General features: G+C 50.5%; 2 protein-coding genes across 4 annotated transcripts; one reads left to right on the top strand and one right to left on the bottom strand.

The window, feature by feature from the left end:
- Positions 1-5: 5 nt before the first annotated feature.
- Positions 6-20,746, bottom strand: LOC121588567 (activating signal cointegrator 1 complex subunit 3). The gene is made up of 8 exons (XM_041906639.1): positions 20,201-20,746; positions 19,850-20,117; positions 14,536-19,760; positions 14,279-14,447; positions 13,981-14,147; positions 13,441-13,895; positions 13,099-13,373; positions 6-83 (listed from the first exon to the last, which is right to left on the bottom strand). Exons 1-7 carry the CDS (start codon positions 20,326-20,328, stop codon positions 13,231-13,233), a joined length of 6,555 nt encoding a protein of 2,184 aa, XP_041762573.1. The 5' UTR covers positions 20,329-20,746; the 3' UTR covers positions 6-83; positions 13,099-13,230.
- On the top strand, positions 6,058-13,083 carry LOC121588573 (phosphatidylserine decarboxylase proenzyme, mitochondrial). Of its 3 annotated transcripts, none has more exons than XM_041906645.1 (8): positions 6,058-6,478; positions 9,633-9,853; positions 9,944-10,086; positions 10,153-10,310; positions 10,888-11,029; positions 11,112-11,439; positions 11,826-12,036; positions 12,105-13,083. In XM_041906645.1, exons 1-8 carry the CDS (start codon positions 6,450-6,452, stop codon positions 12,244-12,246), a joined length of 1,374 nt encoding a protein of 457 aa, XP_041762579.1. In that variant the 5' UTR covers positions 6,058-6,449; the 3' UTR covers positions 12,247-13,083. The 3 variants fall into 3 exon arrangements, with proteins under 3 accessions (XP_041762579.1, XP_041762578.1, XP_041762580.1); XM_041906646.1 differs by having other exon boundaries at positions 6,059-6,478; positions 9,947-10,086; XM_041906644.1 differs by having other exon boundaries at positions 9,633-10,086.
- Positions 20,747-20,819: the final 73 nt, after the last annotated feature.

Raw genomic sequence — 20,819 nt, 5'->3', positions numbered from 1 at the left:
TGCTGCTGCTGCTGCTGCGTACTGTTGTTAGTGGATCGACATTTTCCAACCCTCGGCTCGATGGTACAGGTCACGTCGATGGACTGCTGAAGGCAAGAGTGAAGCGTATCAGAAACCGAGAAGCAGATTATAAGGAGGCCACCCCGTTGAAAGGCCCGATCAGCGGCGTTGAAAGAGCCGGTAGTAAGGCTGCTGCTGATAAGCCGAAGCTGGAGGACACAAGAAACCTCTCGTGACCATGCCCCTCACTTTCCCTGGCACCCACCGTTAAAAAAGAAGAAACAACGTTACAGTGTAAAACGGTCCCACCGTTTGTACCGTATGTTTTGATTAGTCTACGGGTCTATAAAAACAGCAAGAATTGATTTTGTCTGACAACATGTTTTGATTTGCTGGTGGCTTCTGAGAACGCAGCAGCTGTGCGCACACGACCCGCAAATGGGTTTTTCGCGCAGCGCCATCACAGCTGAACCGAAACGAACCGGTTCGAATGCGCGAGCGAGCGCGCGCCCGCAGTCTATCTAATGGTACAAACGAGCACCTGAATGGGCGCAAAAAGGAACCGCGTGCATTTGGAAATTGCGCACACCGATCGGTGGTGGCGCAATCGAGAGCAAATTGAATCTCCACATCCTTCTTTGCGTGCGTTTTGGGACACTGTGGGACAGTGTGTACGCACGCGGGCACAGAACGGTAAAGCGTGCATTGAACGAGATCAGTCACCTGAGTGTCCAAACCCACGGCACCCACCCAAACGCACACACACACACACGGCTCGTACGGCTCGCGGTGCCATTAAGTGCCGCACCATTGACCAACATTTACGCTCAGCCACGGTGGCGACAGATTTTGAAAGCGATCAGAACGCGCCAATAAAAACACACGAGAGGAAGAAGAGAGAGAGAGAGAGAGAGATGCTGAAAACGTGTCTCTTGCAGGCTCTATCTGCACTTTGCCCACCCCTGGTCGATCTGAACTGTGACTAATTTTGCATGAAGGTTTCTGTGTGCTGGAATTGGTGCCACGGGCAGAGGAGGAAAAAAACGGTCGTAAATTCACTAAACGACGGTTAGAGTTTGTGTACGGTAGAAATCGCCACCAGCATTGTCCACCGCTTATTGTCATTCCTTTGCAAATGATCCTAAATTAAGTAGAAATATGTTGTACAACTTGTGGTGTTTGTTCACCAGTTCGATCGATCTCCTCCAAAGCGCGTCTAAATGCCTTTCACTTTCTTTCAGCTGCACGCTCGCACGGTGCCTTCCTGCAAATGCTGCAATTCCAAGTCGCTTTCGGGCACAAATGTACATAGAAATGTAACGTTGACAGGTCTCTCTATCGCAACCGTTCAAGGTTTGTTTATCTAGCGTAGAACTTGTGCCTCCAACGCTTCCTAGGTAGACACACGCACGCTAGGTTCAGAACCTGCCAACGCCGTCGCCTACCTCGAGCACGATCTCGTATTCCCGGTTTTCGCTTGACGACACAGTGCGACTCGCCCTATGATCGATGATGATGATGATGGCGACGGTGACTTTTCTTTCTCTTCTCTGCTCAACCCGTGTGTTGCATTGCGTGCTGAGAACGTGCGAACGAGCGAACGGTCGCGAGTAATAAGTTTAGTGCGATCGTTTAGAGTTTCGCCCATAAATGTAATTCTAATGAGGTACAATTGTGCATCGGAGCGCATCGCAGATTCCCCCATCCTCCCACCGGCACCATCCATGAAGCCGGCGAGCTTACAAGTGAACTTGTCACGATACACCAGATAAGTACGGTACGGGGTTCGAGAACAGGTCCCGGTCAAGGCTAATCCTCGCGATCTCTGCTTCCATGCGATGATGATGATGATGATGATGAGCGCCATTTTCGGGGAAGGGAGATGACCCGTTCTGTTCAATTTGTTGGTTTGCACAGGTTTAGTGCACCCTTACCCTGGACCGTCACCACCACCGCCACCTTGACTTGGGCTGACTGATTGATGGGATTAATGGATCTATGTAAATGGCCTACGTCTGTGTGTGTGTGTGTGTGTGTGTGTGCGTACTCTCCTCCTATTCTGCGTTAAGCTTCAACTACATCTCCGGCTCACACAATAGAGACACTTTATAGATCCTCGCCTCATTCAGTTAGGTGACCATGTTCTACAGTACGTCTAATTCACTGTTCTGCCTTCGCAATGATTGGGGGAGAGAGAGAGAGAGAGAGAGAGAGAGAGAAAGAGGAGGCAAAAACCAGGAAGGGCGCAAATCTCATTTATTCGAGGCAAAAACAGCGTAAGACGACGCAACAATTGCCAAGGGACATAACAATTCGCCATCACCTAGCGCGTCTAGAAAGATTCATCGCTCCCACGGCCTATCGTAAGCAATCGATCGCAAGTACACACATGCTACAGGGGCTCTGCCGGACCCCTTGCCCGGCACATACCCACAGACTGCGCCGACAGTCGGGGGGTTTCTGTGTGGGTTGAGTGGTACGACGGCTCGTGCGCATGATCCACCATCGATCATCATCACCTTGTTGGCGGATGTTAATTTCAGCTGTCCCCGGGCCAACGAAATTGAATACCCAACCCCCCCATGTCGGCTCCGATGGCTCAATGTGGCTTGTGCGGAAGAAAGCACAACTGAAGCATGGTTGGATGGCATTTTCTCCCGCTCTTTGATTTTACGAATCTAATCCCTCCCTTGACAAGCAGCAGGTTCCAGCAGAGTGGTTGTTACACCTGCCTCTCCACCTTCGTGGAGATGGATGTCGAATTCGATGACGAAAAAAAAAAAAAACAGGCTATCTCCCTACTCTCCTTCTCTTCCCCTTTCATCTTTCGACTGCTGGTGGCGGAGCATAATTTTCCCTCTCTGTGCAATTCTTCCTTCACCTACACCTCCATTGTCTCCATGCCGAATAAATAGAAGATCCGAGCCAAGGTGCCACGGGAAGGAGGAGGTCCGAAAAATCTAGAAACCGTTCGTTCATGTCCTTGAGTGATGGATGGGTCCCTCGCTTCACGATCGCTCGCCGCACACGCCATGATCAGGCGTATATTTTCAAATCCCTCCACCATCGCCATCAGCCCAAAACAAACACACAGCAAAGAGCCAGCACAAAAAAAAAAACAAAAACCACCGCCACACTATCGTGAACTGTGAATTGTATTGTGTTTTGAACTTTTGTAGGCAAATTTTGACCCCGTCATGTAATTGCAGCAATCGCGATCGAATCACGCACACACACACACACGCGCACAGCAAAAAACAAACACAAACAGCGAAACAAGACCTAGCAATCTTTTCCGCAAGCTCCGAATTTGGCCGACTGCAGCAGCAGCATCAGCAGCATCGGCCCAACGGCCATATATTTATAGATTGGGTCATATATCTTAAAAAAAGGAGCATCATGGCACCTCCAGCTCTCTATCCGGAACCCGTTCCGAAACGGCACAGCACGACAACAACAGCAAAACCGAATCAAACCGGCCCGACCTGCCCCGACCCGGGCCCCCGAAACCCCGGTGTCCGGTTCGGAGAGGAAAGAAGAAATTAAAACCTATTGCAAACCTAAATCTCAACCACGACGACGACGACTCCCGCGGGTCGCGTCCCCGGTCGACGCATCTGCGCAGCTGGCGCGACTGCTGGAGAAATTAGTTGCACAACACGTTTCGAGATCGGCGTGATGCATGGAGCGGCATGGAAAGAAAGATCCGCGCAAAGAGGTTCGATCGGGCGGCTCTGTGTGTCTGTGTGTGTTGTTAATATGTGGCACAACGGTGGCCGGACACACACGGGACAGGTTTTGCATGCACAAATGCGCGTAGGTGGTAAGTACGCTCCTTCCCACCCTTTTCACCGGTTCGGGGCCGGCGTCCGAAGTAGTACCTCCTCCCTTTCCGCAAAGGTAAGAGAAGAGGCGCACCGCGCTCATCAAAACGGTTAATTAAACGTGTTGGAAAGCCTTTCTAGCATGGCATGGGGTCGGTCATTATCGTGTGCGTGTGTGGGATTGAATGCATATTAAAACGAACGGTACTGCAGAACGGAATCAGCTGAGCTTACAAAGCTTACGACACTGACATATTGATTGAGCTAGCTAAACAACTAACCCTTAACATTCACCCCTATCATGATCACCTATAATTGTACGCATTTTTCCAATATTCCCAACATACTAACCGTAGTATTTGCGCACTATTTTTAAACAATTTAGAAAAGGCCCAAAACACAAAGTCGCGATCAACAACGATCTACATTGACGAGTTGTTTTTGGTACCTTTACACACAAATCGCTTCACTGCACTACTCCACTCGCTCCCTCCCTGCGCCAAAAAAAACATCTGTCCTTTCCGCGTTGTTTTGTGCGTTGTTTGTTGCCGAATTTCCGTGCGACACACTTTTACTTTCACACTTGTCGCACGCGTGCTAAAGTTTGTCCGGCGGTGGTGGAGTTCGAACTCGAGATGTTTGCTCACACGTCTGTGTTAGCCAGGCACACCAGCACTCGACAGTTCAGTGCGTGTGAGCCGTCCGATGGTGTAATTCAAACTGAGCCGCGGTTATGGTCCCGGAGGCTGAAAACCGTACCCACCGCACGGGCCGGGCCGGAGCCGTACGAACGATCACCGACCGCGAAGCCCGTGGACGACAAAAGGGGAAGGGATGACCGACCGAGCGACCGACCGACCGACCGACCGACCGTGTTTGAGTGGTGCCACATGCACGCCTAGTGATCTCGCGGTATCGCGGCAGCATAATATACCAGCATATTGCTAAGAAAAGCTGCGGCCATTGTGCCGCCCGTGGATGGTTCATGGTTTTTGCTCTCGGCAGAAGGGTCAACGGGTAGTAGCAGGCAGGCAGCCAGGCAGGCATTTCGCAACTGCCTTGACGACCTTGCACCGGAGTAGCGAATCCGCAGTTGCATTATGACCGAGCGCGCGATTTGCAGTCTTCTAATTGTAGTCTTCTTTTAACGTAGGTTGGAAAAATGTAGACCATGGGGGCGGGGGAGGATGGTGAGAGATGGAAAATAGACGACCGATTGATAAGAAGGTGGGTAGTGAAAATGGAAACCGCTTGCGTTTGTGTTGTTTGTCCATGCAGCTTCGTTGCCTTCCGGTTCGTTTGCATTGGCTGATGGTGATGAGGCCATTGCAGATAATGGGTGCACTACTTGCATTGATATTTTCCACCTATCGCATTCCACCATTCTAAAGCCAGTGCGAGATAAAGGATGCATTATCTTACGCAGTAATCAAGCTTAGAGATGATTAAATTACACAAATCCATTGCACGCTTTAGCCTGCAACGCAAACAATGTAATAGAATATGAATTTTGAACATCTCAAACAAGACGTTCAACATGGCACGTTCGAGTCCACACGTGTCTGCAATAGACTGGAGGCAGTAACTGTCGTTTGGATATTCATTTGTTTATGTGCATCAAACAAAATGCATTCTCTGTAAAGCGGGTGAGTCTTATAAACTCCAAGAAAAGTAGAAAAGTAGGGTGCATAAGATCTACCATGTGTCATGGTAGTGGTATCACGTGGATCACCTTACTCAACAATGTTAAGTGTTCAGTTCTAGTACAAACGCCATAGTTTTGTAATTCCATTTCATTAGATCGTTGCAAAAGGAAACCAAAATGGCTAATTTGTTTGCTGTTTCTTGTGTTTTAACGCGTAAACAATAGCCATGATTCAACCTTGGTAAAACGTTCGTTGCTCAACGCGATTTTTTAAATATTCGAGCAGCTCTCGAATAGACCCGAACATTTCCATTCGAGCAAATCATTCGGAATACGCCCCAGCTCGACTAGTGAGGAACCACTGTGATTGCAATTAAATCTTCAACTCCCTATTGTTGCAATTTGTATGCCAGCTTCAATAGAAAGTATTTTTGATTAGATTGTGATTTATTTCCAATATATTTATTAATTTAAATGTACTAAACATGCATGTTTTTTTTACATTACGGTTTTAGAACATTCGACTCATGACCTACGGACCTGCCACCGTGCACTCCGTTTGACAGCTGACATTGACAACAACAAAGCGTAACAGGGTGAAAAGAAAACAAATCCCTCGCACAGATAAAGCACACTCAATTGCTGATAAAATCGTACAAAAATAGCCAAAATTGTGAATTATAATCGCAATTCCGTTACTTTTCTTGCGCTGCGAACCACGCAGCAAACGCCCGGTACACCCGCTGGAAAGTGCGCGCAAAGAACGGGTCAGGCGCAAATCAGCTGATCGCGATCAGTGCATCTAGCTCGATCGACACGGAAGGTGGTTTAAATAGTAGCAGCCGTGCAAACAGCGCAACAAATCGTTCCGTTCGATCGAGCGCGAAAGACGATCGACCTGTCCGAGCGTGTGGTTCAGTGCGTGAAAAGAGCGAGTGTACTTCAGCAGTAGCTCCACAGGGAAACAGTTGCCGTTCAGGATGGCCGTGTTTATGCCAAAATATAGACTGTAAGTTTTCCAAAATTACAACACCGTGGTGGGGCGTGTGTCTTCGTTCTATGCTGGACGTAACAATTTAACCAAACGCGAGTAATCATCAATTGACCTAGCTCGGCCCTGGACACGCATTTACGTTGCTGCACGAACAAAGAAACAGCTACCATTTCCATGGCAACGATTGCCTACTCGCACTCCTCCCGCTTCGATCATATGTTTCTGTGTTTGCCGTGAGTAAAGAAGACAGCACGATCAAGAATGTTGTGTGAAGTTGGGGGAGAAAAATTGAAAAGATCGATTCATTTCAAGAACCAAAGATTAGAAAAACTTTCTCTTTTCGAGTTGGATTTACAATGTGCTTGCGAAAAGCTAGCAGCCAACTCCCTGCTGCACCAAGAAGCGGCCTTTGCAAAGCATTGATTATACAACCATTCACCCTCTCCCGTCGTAATCTTCCCCAATCTAGAAATTTCCTGTCCGCGTGGCCTAAAACAAATCGAACGCGTATTCTCCTGCAGACGACAGCCCACCGCCAGCCACACACACCTTCCCCACACCAACGCTGGTGCCATGTGGTTCGCGACGCGGTTGGGGTCTGTGTGCATGTATGTATGTGGGAGAGTATGTGGAGTCGCGCACATGATTAGCGCAGGTCGCCTAAACGCCGGCAACTGGGAAGCTCGGGTGGGGTTGGGTGTCGTAAGAATGTATGTTACTAACGCTACACGAGTATTGGTTGCTCGCGTTGAACATTATCAGCTGCTGATGGTGGGAGACGGCGGCGGCGGCATGCTGCTAAGCTTGCCATCATCGCACAAGGGTCAACAAACTGGATCGGTGTATGTTTTGGTATGGAATGCATATTTTTTTAAGGGGGATTGTGTACGTTTATGAATGTTCACCTGTGTGGGCCAAGGCCAAGGACCTCTGCATAGCTAGTTGACTTCCGATCGTGATCTTTTGTAAATTATTGCCTTCCAATAGTCTTGCTGGAGAGCATTAATAAAAAGTATGAAGGTTTTGATTAATTTAACATTCATCAGAGCTGTTGCAGGTTGAAGTAATTTCCTAATTTGGTATTAACCGTCTCAGATAGGAAAAAAACCCCAATCAACTGTGCTTAGTGCACTTCCTTAGGGAGACAGCCGTTGTAAATGAAATATCAAGCGTTTCCGCTTTGATAAGTTTTATGTGTTTGCGAATATTCGCTCGCGATATGAAACAGCGATCAATGAATGTGTTTGTTGATAGCAGGAAATGGATAGCTGCCTAGCTTTGAACCTATCTCAACCTATCCAGACATATGTTTTCTAGCAAATTTCATTATCTGCTATATAAAAAAGAAGGATTGGTGTGCGTGTGAGTTATCGCAGGAAACAATAAAATATTATCGCAATCGTTGCTTCATGCTTCGTTGCTGATGACTTAAGGTAAACATTTGCTCCAAAAACATGAGCATATCTCGCAGCAACAGCAGCCAACAACCACCAACATACGTTTGCAAATCCTCGGAACCTTCCTGCAGGAAACGCTAACCCCTTGCGAAGGTCTTGCGCATACCTTGCGCACCCTCACACACCATCATACACAGCACATACATGCTTCATTCATACACCAAACGGCAACAAAAACTCCAAAAACAACAGGTGCCGGCCGCCCTATCGAAGGAAATCCACAACACCCCACCCGATTAGTCACTGATATCTGGGGATCGTGATAAAGCGGCCCCAGTGCCCGTACTACCACCCCGTGGATGCTTTATAGCCTCCCGGTGGCTAGATAAGGTGGGCTAATATCGCCAAAAATTTAACCGCTTGCCATTTGTTACCCCGGGAACAGTTGATTGATTGTCGTCGTTCGCGAAGGTTGCTGCTTTTGGGCATCTCTAGTTGCCAAATTAGCAGTATCAGCTTCTCTTGCAGTGTTTTTTCCAAGTCTGTGCGAAAGAGTGCTGGCGGAAGTACACCATTGTTTGCACAGTGAGTAAAATTGGGAATTGTAATGGTTCCAACGAATTGTCCTTGTCCTTGTCCTTGGAACCAGCTCCTTGCGACCAGCATCTGGTTCCAGCCAACTCCCTGCACACGGGCATGTGTTGTTATCATCTTCGATATTGAACTCTGACTAACTCTGTGACTGGAGCTTGTTGACCAACGATAAGGATCGTGACGTGCATCGTGGCTCTGGCTGGTAGACTTGGAAGCCACACTAAAGCACAAGTGTCTCCAAACAAAGGCACTTCCTCTTTCGTTGTTGTTCCCCTCCTCTACGGGAATCCCGGATCCACAGGTCGCCGAAATGTGGGAAAAATCGATAAACCGTAACAGTATGCGCTGCTATTATTACAGGCCACTCATCCTCTGTGTGTCTATTTTCGCGAGCCTAGCCTAGTGTGCAAGTGCAGGTACATGCCAGGGTCACACACGTTACCAGTGGCCAGGCAGCATGGCTTGAAGCACGTGCTGCGCTGCAGTGTTTTGCGTTCGTCCACGCCAAGAGGTAGCGCATCACTGTCGGGGACATGGATTGATCCAAACGGCAGTAGCAACACGTGATTCCGCTGATCCACTGGGCAGCATGTGCGCCAGAACCGTTCCACTGGTCGTTATTTCTGTCCCTGCCTTGGTCCGTTGGAGCCGATTCGTGTAATTTACATTGTCGTACGACCAGTCGTCGGGCGTACGTCGCACGATGGACTTCCACTGCTAGACTTAGTATCCAGCTGCGCGTGGTACAGCCGTGTTGGATTTTGATTAGATTTTCGCGTTTCGGTCGAGGTCTCGCAATCGTGAATAATATTTGCGCTCATTCCTGAGTGTGTGTGTGCGTGTCTGGTGCCTGGATATCTTGCGAATCGTAATGCTGGATATTAAATTAACCAATTGAGCCGGGCGCGATCGCTCCGACGATCCACAGCAGCGTGCGATTTGGGGATGGTCTGATTTCGCGTGAGTGGGGATTCGTGCGAGCAACCGTGCGCACATTGTTTCTGTGGGCGCGTGGAGTTGATCGTTGTGCACGAGTTTCGCAGTCCAAATTTTTGTCCCGGGCCGGGCCCAGTCACGAACGAACGAAAGATGCAGCAGCCGACATTCCTTGCGTACAGACGGAACCTTATTCTGAACGTTTGTTTCGCTGTTTCTTGGTTTCTTTTCGCGTGCGCCAGGTTCTCGAAGGCGGTCAACTTAAAGCCAAACCCCCGACAGTGGTCTGCGCGATGGACTATAGTGCAGCGGTCAATATATGGTAGTAGACAGCTTCAGCATCAGCAGCAGCCGAATTCATCCTCCACAAACCAGCACAATCATCACCATCAGCAGCAGCACCAGCACCAGCACCAGCATCATCATCAGCAGCAGCAGCAGTTCCACCATCAGTCGACGACAGGTAAATCCCGTAGCAAAGTTTACAGAAAGTGGAGTTGGAAGGCAGGAGCGGGCTGGACTATATTATCGGTTTTGGATTGGTGGTTACTAGCAGCCGGCGGTTGGCTGACCTGGCGTGGTGTATTTCTTCGTTGGACACCCATCGGTATCTGTATGGTGGTGGCAGCAAAGTGGCACCTTCACAATCGTGAACTCGATAAGAAGGGCCTACCGCGAACCGCCGCAAAATGGCAGGTAAGCAATGGCAGTGCGGCACGTTGCGGAGTGGAGTAACTCAAACGGTATTTGTACGGATTGCAGGCGAAAATGTACTGCTCGTTGCCCCTGCGCCTCTTGAGCCGTTGCTGGGGCTGGATGGCCGATCGAAGAGTTCCCAAACCGGTGCGGCCCATGCTGTACGGGCTCTACTCGAACACGTTCGGTGTAAAGATGGAGGAAGCGGCCCCAGACAACTTCAAGTAAGTGCATCCTTACAGATCATGTATGTTTGTCCCTTCGTGTTTGTTACAAACGAACGAACGACGTTCCGCTCGGGCGTTGCAAGTTCTCGTTGTTTAGTACAACTTGCAGATAATCTATTATTACATTTAGAAAAGAAAGAAGGTAATGTTTTTGTTTGTTTGTTGTTTGATATAAGCCACCCACACGATCGAATGAAAGATTATCTAAAATGATCTTTTACTGTTTGCTTACCTCTTCTTACTATCAGTGTGTGTCGTGTTTTTGGTGATAATTGTCCTTTTCTGGGTGTAAGCTCGCTTTTTTCCTTTGCATTCATCAACGTTTAAAAGGTGTTTGTTGAACTGTGTGCTTCATTAATCGCTTCACTTTACCTAACCTGTCCTTTTGGCTGCTGCTGATCAGTTTCTTGATCGGGGCTCTTTGCTAAAAATGCTTCCTTTTTATTCTGCAAAATGGTGTGTAAATAGCGGCGTTTTTCTCTATGTACTTCAACTCTTTTTCTCACCTCCATGTGTGTTCGTTATCGCGTTCCTTTGTACTAATCTTATTGTATCCGTGTTTCCGCCAACGCAGAGAGTATCGAAGCTTAGGAGAGTTTTTCACCCGCCCGCTCAAGGAAGACGCTCGACCAATCGATCCCAAGACCAGCTTTGTGTCACCGTGTGATGGACGAATTCTGCACTTCGGTGCCGCCAATTCCAACCTAATCGAACAGGTAAGACCACCATTCAAAGCAAATCGCAACGAACGTTCACTAACTGGACCACATTCCTGATCGCCCGCCGCCGTACCGCCAGGTCAAAGGAGTATCGTACAGTTTAGAGGCCTTCCTGGGACCACCGACCTGGACAACCAAGGACGCCCCAGGGATGGTGGAGAAGGTGAAGAAAAACGCCTCGCCCGACAGCGTGCTGTATCAGTGCGTCATCTATCTAGCGCCGGGAGACTATCACCGCTTCCACTCGCCGACGCTATGGAAACCGGAACTGCGAAGGCACTTTTCCGGCGAGCTGCTCTCCGTCAGTCCGAAGATTGCCGGCTGGATTCCGGGGCTGTTTTGCCTCAACGAACGGGCCGTCTACATCGGCAAGTGGAAGCACGGATTCTTCAGCTACACCGCTGTCGGTAAGGAGGGGGAAGCTTTTTTTATTTCTTTTCACCCGGATCTAACTGTCCACTAACTGACCGACAATTAGCCCCGGAGGGTTCGCTTATCACCTAGAGTTCAGCCGAAAGCCGGTAAGGTGTGGACCTGGAAATGATAGTGATGCTGTAATCATTATCAATTGGCTGGCTTGGGATCCGGGAGTTTTTGTTTTTGTTTCTGTCTTCTTCGTCCGCTCTGGCAGATCTGCTCGGTCGTACGATCGTACGATCGATGGATTCCCGCGCGAATCATGAATGAAGGTTGATAACACACAATCCGGTAGGGTGGCGTGAGAACTAAAGATCCGGGTCGTGGGATAATGCTGACAGGAGAATTTACATTTCTCCCTTTTCCTTTTTTCCAGGCGCAACCAATGTCGGTTCGGTGGAGATTTTTATGGACGAGAAGCTGAAAACTAACAAATGGGTCGGTTTGGCCTGCGGCAGTCACAAACACAAGGAGTACGACGAGCTGGAAATGCCTGCCGACAAGTACCTGGAGAAGGGCGAACTAGTTGGCCAGTTCCGGATGGGCAGTACTATTGTGCTTATCTTCGAAGCACCGAAAGAATTCAAGTAAGTGCCCTGCTGTTTGCTGAGCTTTGTATTTTGTTATTAAAACATCGTGTTTCCCCCGTTCACAGGTTCAACCTCTTCCCCGGACAGCGTGTCAAAGTCGGAGAGCGGTTAGGAACGTTCGAAGGTACGGAGGAAGCAGTGGAAAACCCCGAGGAAGTGAAGCGGGCGATTCAATCCTTGGACGCAGTGGAAGCGATCACTGTGTAAAAGTATTCACCGATTACTTCATGCAGTATGAAAACGGAACTCGTTCTCGTCTCTCGTAGTGTCTCAGGTTGAAACTAGTTTTAGTTAACAATTATTTCTTTAAAGTGTATCTACGCTCGTACCCAAGCCTAAGTACAATATTGATACAACTGCGCGTGATCGTTGCTTGAGGTTTTTAATCCTTTAGAATATATCGCGCCAAGTGATCGTGCGAACGCGAAGCGAAGTCTATCGGGAAAACATTTGTTTAACTAGTTGCTGTCGATCGAACGGACACACAAGCACGAAACATACCACAGCCCGGCCACTGGGCAAACCGATATGCTGCGTGCGTTGTTTGTTGCAAATACCGTAAGAGTAGTACATATTGTACGCGACTGGGATTGCTTTCCGATTGCTGTCAGAAGAGCGTATGACAAACGATAGGAGACGACGAGAGCCTGTAAAGACTTGTAGTATTTAAACAGCGTGCTACACACACACACAAACATGCATACAGAGTGCTTTAGCAAGTGAGAACGTTTTGCATGATCGTGATTTTAATGTGATGTGAAATACCGTGAGCAATACCGCGCTTGATTGCTGCACGAGCTATTGCCAACACATACACGCGTATACATGACCTCTAACCAGTTTGTAAAAAAGGAAAAAGACGGACCCACTGTTGACCTCAGCTACCCAAAGGGTTCTTAGGTGAACCTTTTACGTATAGGTGATTTTGTAAACTACTAGCAATGTACGAGACCGTACGAAAACTGTACGTTAGCTAAAACCAATTGTTCCTGCCGCGGTGTTTCATTTGAGGAATATATTTTTATGTTAATATAACTATTAAAAGCTGTCTTTGTTTACCTGCATTTCTTTCCGAAGAGTCCATTCATCTGATTGGGTTTGTTCGTGTTTCTTGTATTTCATCATATTTCACCACCCATAACTTAAGTTTTCTCCCAGTTCGTAGACCTCGGCACCCAAACGGTTCGGGACTTACCAGAATCCTTTCGCTAGTACTTGCTGCAATCCATCCTTTTCACCTTCCGGTGGTGGCACCACTTCGAACTGTATGCTATACTGCTGATCCAGCCCTATATAGCCATCGGATACCAGGTACACTGTGTATATGCATCGTCCTGCATGTGAACATTGAGAGGAAATGATTATACAGCACCACCAGAGATGTACAACACTTCCACTTACCTATGCGCGAAGGAGCATAAAAGCACAACTGATGAGTACTGCGATTGCTGCGGTATACGCAGCGTTTCAGCGCCACCACTTCGCCCTCCGCCTGGTGGCCGAGCGTTAGGAACCAGCCCTCGTCCTTGCCCTTGGGGAACTTGGGACAGTGAATGTTGAGCGACTCGAACGCCCCCAGCCGTATCAGCTGCACGCAAACCACATACTCCTGATCGGCGTACAGCTCGATCCACTGGTCACGGCTCATCGGCTGTTGGACGGGCCGGTCCACGTCCCCATCCTTGCCGTACGGTCCACGCACGGAAATCTGCACGTTCAGCGACGGCAGCTCACATATCACCTTGTAAATCTGCTCAATTTCCGGTTCCTCAAACTCCTGCCTTAACGTCGCGGCCAAATTCTCGTACTTCCGGTTGCATTTTTCTTTCAACGCCGGAAGCGTTAGGAATGGTAAGCTGACGAGGGGATAGAGATAACGTAAATTATCAAATTAAGCTTAAATTCCTGCCGTCTGCAAGCGGGTCCAGCTAAGCTGCTTACTCTGTTTTTATCTGGCTGAAGATAGCCGCATTATAGGCTTCCACGTTCGGGAGCGTCATGACTACCGGATCGTCTAGCCAGCGGGCCTGGATGATGCACTGCATCAGCTGCTGTATCCGCAGGGTAGTTGCTAGCCAACCCCTTTCCGCACTAATGTCGACCATGGCCTACAAATGGAGCATGGGAACGGAAGTGAAATAATTAAATTCGCGATAAATGGTTAGACATTATTGCCCGTTCCAGTTCGCATCGGTTTCGAGTGAGTGTGAGTAAGGAAACGATGATAAACGCTACATACCTGTAGTATTCGTATTGATTGATCGAGTACCGACTTGGTGTCTGTGCCGTAATCAGAGTTCGGCAACGGCAAGCGCGATAAGTGTGCCTGCAAAAGCAGGAACACCTTTGTGTGCGGATTGTCCACCGATAGTGGATCTACCTTCAGGGGACACAGTTTGGCTAAATCACTAAATAGGGCGCAGAGAGAGAGAGAGGGAGAGAGGAATGAGATCATTATACGTTCGACCAATGCACCTTCTTCCCGTGTCAACTTACGCATTATACAAATCTTCATTATGGCGCACAGGATGCTCTTCGAACTCGGCCGCATCTGCCATCGCGCGCAGCAACTCTTCCATGTTCATGTCGTGCCGTAGCGTATCGGCAAAGTGACGCATCGTAACGTGGGATAGGTAATAGTACGAGGAAATGCGTCCCATCGATGTCGCCATCAGCGATCTGTTATCTTCCTCCAGCAAGACACACCCGGCCCGAATCAGCTTATCGAGCACGGTTTCAATCAGCTCCGAGAGGAAGTAGTTTACGTTCTCCATCTCCGTTGTGTCCAACCCGTAGTAGGTCGGATTGCGCAACAACCGGCGGTAGAAGTACGTCCACGTCAGGTAGTCGAGGATGCTTTGCTTCGTACGCAACGTTCCGGCCACTATTTCCGCGTTCACGTGATCGGGCAGCACGGCCAGCAGGCTGGATTCCACCGGGAACGGATCGTACAGGAACTTTTTGTAGAAATTCTTCTTCGTATCCTGCACGTACACGCAGGCGATACCTTCGTTGCCGAACTGCGGTCGTCCAGCACGGCCCATCATCTGCAGCACGTCCGTGATGGGCATATCGACGTATCGCTTCAGCTTGCCATCGTAGAACTCCGTGCCCTTGATGATCACTAGATGGGCGGGAAGGTTCACGCCCCACGCAAGCGTTGCCGTGGCGATGAGGATTTGAATTTTTCTGTTCAAAAACAGCTCCTCGGCCGTCTTTCGATCGCGCTCGTGCAGGCCCGCATGATGCATACCGATGCCGAACGCCAGCGTCAGCCGCAGGTTACTATCACGCACGTTCTGCAGGATTTGCTCCATCTCCTCTTCCGACGTGTGCAGGAACTGTTTGGAGTTGTCTTCGCTGGCCAGGAACGATATCAGATCCAGGGCGGTAAGGCGTGTCTGCCTACGGGAGGCCACAAATATGAGCGCCGGGGTGCAGGGTGAATACTGTCGAATGGCCTGGAACGCGGGCCGATTCATGGTGGCCATGCGCGGGCAGTAGTGCTTGCCCGGGAATCCCTGTATGTGCACCGACAGTGGAACCGGTCGGACGGATGGTTTAAAGTTGTACAGCCCCATCGTCTCGATCCCGAGCCAGTTGGCCAGATCGCGTGCATTAGCGAGCGCAGTCGACAGGCCAACGATACGCACCGTGCGATCGGTGTGCGAAGATATAAAGTTCATGCGAGACACAATCACCTCCAGCACGGGGCCACGATCTTCACCCAGCAGGTGAATTTCGTCAATCACGATCAGCGCAACATCGCGCACGTAATCGCGCGTCTGCCACGAGCGACTGATGCCGTCCCACTTTTCCGGCGTGGTCACGATCACGGACGATTCCTTGATCGCGCGAATGTCCGGCGTAACGTCCCCGGTCAGTTCGACCACCTTTTTGCCCAGCTTCTGCTCGATTCGCACCTTCCAGTCGTCCATCCGCTCCTTGACCAGCGCTTTCAGCGGTGCGATGTACACCACCTTCCCGGTGGGCAGCAGGCGAAACACGCGGAACATTGCCATTTCGGCGGCGATCGTTTTGCCCGACCCGGTCGGTGCCCCGAGCAGCACATTGTTGTCCGTGTGATAGAGACAGTGGAAGATTTGCGTCTGTATCGGGTTGTAGTGCGTGAAGTTGTACAGCGATTCGAACTTCCGGTTGTTCAGCACCGTCACCGGCAGCGGCTGCAGTGGCAGCAGCTCCGTGTGCGGTGGATGCACTTCCGGCAGGATGAGATGCTTGAAGGACAGCGGCACCAGATTGTTGCTACCGAGCCAGGTATCGCTCGCCACGCGAATGTAGTACTGCGGCGGTAGCGGATCCTTCAGCGGAATCGTCATGATGAGTTCCTGCTCCTCCTGGCGCATCGTTTGACGTTTCGTGATCTGGAAGTACTCCGAATGGTAGATGTAGTTGCTCTCCGGATCCTCGATCCAGATCCAGAACGATTCGGCCGTCTTTCCGTGCACCCGATCGTTCCACCGGAAGGACGCCCGTATAAACACCCGTATCCGCAGCACCGTGCGCGTGATGGGCTGCAGCGTCGCTTCAATTTCCAGCATCGGGAACTCTTCCGCGCAGCGCTTGACCATTTTCGCATACCGATGGTTGCGCAGGAAGTCCCCTATCTCCTTCTCCTCCATATCGCGCAGCGCGAGCACGCTTAGGCCACGCTTCTCTATCTTGTCCACCACATCCAGCGGCAGAAGGGTGAACTGGTACATCGGTGTCTGGAACTCCCACATCTGTTTCTCGAACATTTTGCTTACATTGAGCATACGGCCGGCCAGGATCGGGTTGTTCGCCCGCAGCACCATCGTAAACAGGGCGCGAGCGATGCGTACCGCGTTCTGCGTAATGTACGACATGTCGGACATGAGCGAAAACGACCGCACCATACCCTTGGACAGGTACGTCTGCATGAGAATGTTCACCTTGCCGTGGATGTTTTCGCTGCCACCGCGCACCGGCACTTCGCAGCAAATGTGCGTCAGCTCGTCCAGCTCGTCCATCTCGTCGTCGCGCACCTTCAGCTGCTGGAACTCGTGCGCGTTCGACATCATCTGCAGGATGTCGGCGTCGGTCATGATCGGTTTCAGCATTTCGTTGAACACCTCCACCGTATCGTACTTGATGTAGAAGTGGGACGCCGTACGACCGAGATCCGTTACGTTCAGGTCGCCGGTACGATCGTTGTACCGCACCATTCGCGCCTTATCCAACGCCATTGCGGCCGTGTGGATCAGCTGCCGCCGTTTAACCTCCAGCGAAGGATCCTCGCGCAGATCGTCGTAATTCAGCCCGTAGCACTGCGGGTTCATGCGCATGCGCACGAACAGGTACGTGTAGCTGAGCCACACGATCGCCTCGTCCACGTTGCTGATCGTGCCCAGCGTTACCTCGGCGTTAAGGTTATCCACCAGACACTGGATGAAGTTGGATTCGATCGGGAACTGATTGGTTAGCAGGGACAAGTAATGGTTCAGCTTGTCGTGCGTGGTAATGATCGTGCCGACGCCACTCTTGTCGTACTGCGGGCGACCCGCTCGCCCAAAGATCTGCAGCACATCCAGTATACCGAGATCCACGAACGTGCCGTGCTTGGAGTCGTAGATTTCCGTCCCCTTGATGATGACGGCATGGGCCGGCAGGTTAACACCCCAGGCCAGCGTGGCCGTACACACCAGCACCTTGATCAATCCATCGGCAAAGTACTTCTCCACCAAGTTCCTATCCTGGCGCAGCATTCCGGCGTGATGCATTGCCAACCCGTTCTGGAACAGATCCACCAGCTGTTTGTTGCGACTTTTCGACACCACCTTCAGGGCGCTCCCATAATCCGGACTGCTTTCCGGCACGAGCAGATTAATGTGTCCCCGCTGCTGGGCGAGATCCTTGATCAGTGTGGCCGTACGAACGGTGGCATTGCGCGCATGCACAAACACCATCACCTGGTGGCCCTGGCGGACCATATCGATGCAGCGTTCGTAGCAAATCGTATCCATGTCCGACATTTGCTTTAGTGCGTTCAACGCCTTTACGCCAATAAAGTTGGTGCTCAGCGGAACCGGTCGGAAGCGGGAGTCAAAGAAGAACAGCCCAATCATTGGATTGACTCGCAGAAACCGGGCCACATCGATGTAGTTGGGCAGCGTGGCAGACAGACCAACGATGCGTATCATACTTTGGGACGATTCCACTAGCCGCAGCGTTCGGGCAACGAGTGCCTCCACCACGGGACCACGTTCGCCGTGCAGCAGATGCACCTCATCGATGATAAGCAGCTTCACTAAACTGATGAACGCAACGTCCCCAGCACCCTTGCGCGTGACGACGTCCCACTTTTCCGGCGTAGTAACAATCATTTGCGTCTGCTGAAGTTCGGCCTTCGTCAGCTGCATATCGCCCGTCAGTTCCCGCACCGATATTCCCAGCGGTTGTAGCCGGCGCCCGAAATTGGCCGTCATTTCGGCGGCCAACGCTTTCATCGGCGCTACATACACGATCTTGAACTGATCGCGGTGGATCACACCCTGGTCGACAAACTGCCGGATCGTGTACACTATCGTCAGCATGGCCACGTTTGTCTTGCCCGCACCGGTCGGTGCGCAGACAAGCAAATTCTCGTTGCTATTGTACGCCGCCGGATACACGACGCTCTGGATGCGGTTCAGCTCGTCGCATCCCTTGAACGCGATCTGCCCGATCTCATCCAGCGAGCTAACCTTGATTCGGTTGCTACCGATCGTCAAGGGCGGTGGATCGGTGGCCGGAATTTTCACCTCCTCAAACAGCTTGTTATCCGACCGTTCAACATTTTCCGGCAGAACGATCTTGTTGCCTGCGATGAAGCCCACGTGACTGCGCGCCTCACTGTACGAATCGTATACGTTCGGGTACTTCACCTGCTTCGACGGCGGTTTCGAGATCGGCAGCACCGCTCCCCGAGCCTTAATCTTTTCCAGCATCAGCTGCGGCATCTGTGCGGCGAGCAGCAAACTCTTCTGGTAGTTTTCACGCAGCTGCACCGGATCGATTTCGGTACAATCGCCCTTCTCGGCCGATGCCTCGTTCAGGAACTTTTTCAACTTCTTCTGCTCTTTCGTCACCTGCTTGCGCATCTGTTTCTGTGACTCGGTCTGTATCGTGACCGGCATCAGATAGGCGGGGGCGTGCTGCATCGCTTCCAGATTCTGCTGGATCTTCTTCATCACCTTGATTTGCTTCAGTGCCTTTACCGATTCGATCAGATGCTTGCGGTTTTGCAGTATCTCCGGTATCACGTCCAGATACTCCATCCCCAGAAAGTCGAACAGATCCATCTGCAGTTCGTCGTTCGTTTTGGCCGACTTGAGTAGCGTCATCAGATTGTCCACCAGATCGGGTGGGACTTGCTGGGCCAGCCAGCTGCGTGTATACTTTTCCGTCTGTTGTTTTGCTCCGGACGCTCCGGACGCTCCGGACGACCCCGCAACGGGCTCGGTCGTCTTTTGAATGGCGTCATAGTTCATCGTGAACGTTTGTGCCACCTGGCTGTCCAGTGGATTCACGGGGGACAGATCCGTCAGCTTGCTGTGATCGTGTTGCTTTCGATCGAGTGATAACGAGCACTCGATATCATCACCCCACACTGTTTCCGCGTGACCATTGGTGGTGATCTCTTTCTCCTCGAGATATTCCCGACATTCGGCGTTCAAATTGCTGCTGATATCAAAGACCAACTAAAAAAAAGAACAAAACGCAACATTATCAACCAGTGTTGCGGATTGACTGGCTCTACGGGTAAGCCTCCAATGAGGTTGCTCCTTACCGTACACATTTTGTTAATCAGTGCGTTCGGTACCTGACCGAACATTTTCTTCAGCTTCGACGAATGCTTCATCATCACGACCTTCTGATCGAGGAACAGGCGCAGCACCAGGATAGCTGCCTCGTCCACCAGTTCGGCATTCTCTTCCGATCCCACCATCTCCCGGCTCAGTTCCCACAGGTCGCGTAGCTGCTTCGACAGAACGCCGCCTACTTTGTGATCCGCGTTACTGTTGATGAACAGTTTCAGCTCCTTCCACGATACACCACTTGGGGGAGAACAATGTGAACCCGTGAGTGTTATCCAAACGACGATACTTCCACCTGATCTCCCCGCACACACTCTCCCTACCTGGTTACTTCTTTCTTGCGAAACAGCTGTATGGCGGCTCGTTCCTTCGGATCCTGGGTCAGGTTCCGCTGTGCATCTAGGTCGGTGTTGGCTCTCATGGCCCGGGTAAGTCTCGGCAGTTCCGTCATGTTTGCGCAAGCTTTGAGCACCGGCAATTCTTTCACTACTTATGATTATTAGCTAGCACCAACAGGATTTAGGCGAGCGGATGTGGCACTTTGTACGATAGCTCCGAGGCAACCGGATACACTCGCGTGCAATGTGTAAGTGAAGATACACACTGGATTCCACCCCCGAACCTGCCTTCGGTTAGTCACCGGCACTGATATGGAAACACACGATTTCCAACCTGGCGAAATAAGCAGGTACACTACTTCTGCAATTGCAAACGTTGTCGCAAGAAGAATTTTTGCATTCCTCGTCAAGCGACCTGTCAACCGGCTTTCACGGCAACGATTCGCCCAGGTGGCATGTGGTGTGTACATAGACTACGCGAGCGTGCTCCGTTGGTGCGGTTGAATTGCGGCTGCAAAGTGCCGAAAACTGTGAGATAGAAGAATATTTGGTTATTTGCTGATGAACTGTGTTTCCTTCTTTGCACATTAATTGCATTAACTAA

The sequence above is a fragment of the Anopheles merus genome, chromosome 2R (genome assembly GCF_017562075.2).
Source record: "Anopheles merus strain MAF chromosome 2R, AmerM5.1, whole genome shotgun sequence".
In the NCBI taxonomy this organism is placed as follows: domain Eukaryota; kingdom Metazoa; phylum Arthropoda; class Insecta; order Diptera; family Culicidae; genus Anopheles; species Anopheles merus.
This window is presented reverse-complemented; position numbering and strand designations above follow the sequence as displayed.

Coding starts and splice junctions, on each gene's coding strand:
- LOC121588573 (XM_041906644.1), top strand. CDS start 6,450: ATGGCCGTGTTTATGCCAAAATATAGACT. Junction 11,030..11,111: donor ATTCCAACCTAATCGAACAG/GTAAGACCACCA, acceptor CCGTACCGCCAG/GTCAAAGGAGTATCGTACAG. Junction 11,440..11,825: donor CTTCAGCTACACCGCTGTCG/GTAAGGAGGGGG, acceptor CCTTTTTTCCAG/GCGCAACCAATGTCGGTTCG.
- LOC121588567 (XM_041906639.1), bottom strand. CDS start 20,328: ATGACGGAACTGCCGAGACTTACCCGGGCCATGAGAGCCAACACCGAC. Junction 13,896..13,980: donor TTCAGCCAGATAAAAACAGA/GTAAGCAGCTTA, acceptor TCCCCTCGTCAG/CTTACCATTCCTAACGCTTC. Junction 13,374..13,440: donor TTATGCTCCTTCGCGCATAG/GTAAGTGGAAGT, acceptor GTTCACATGCAG/GACGATGCATATACACAGTG.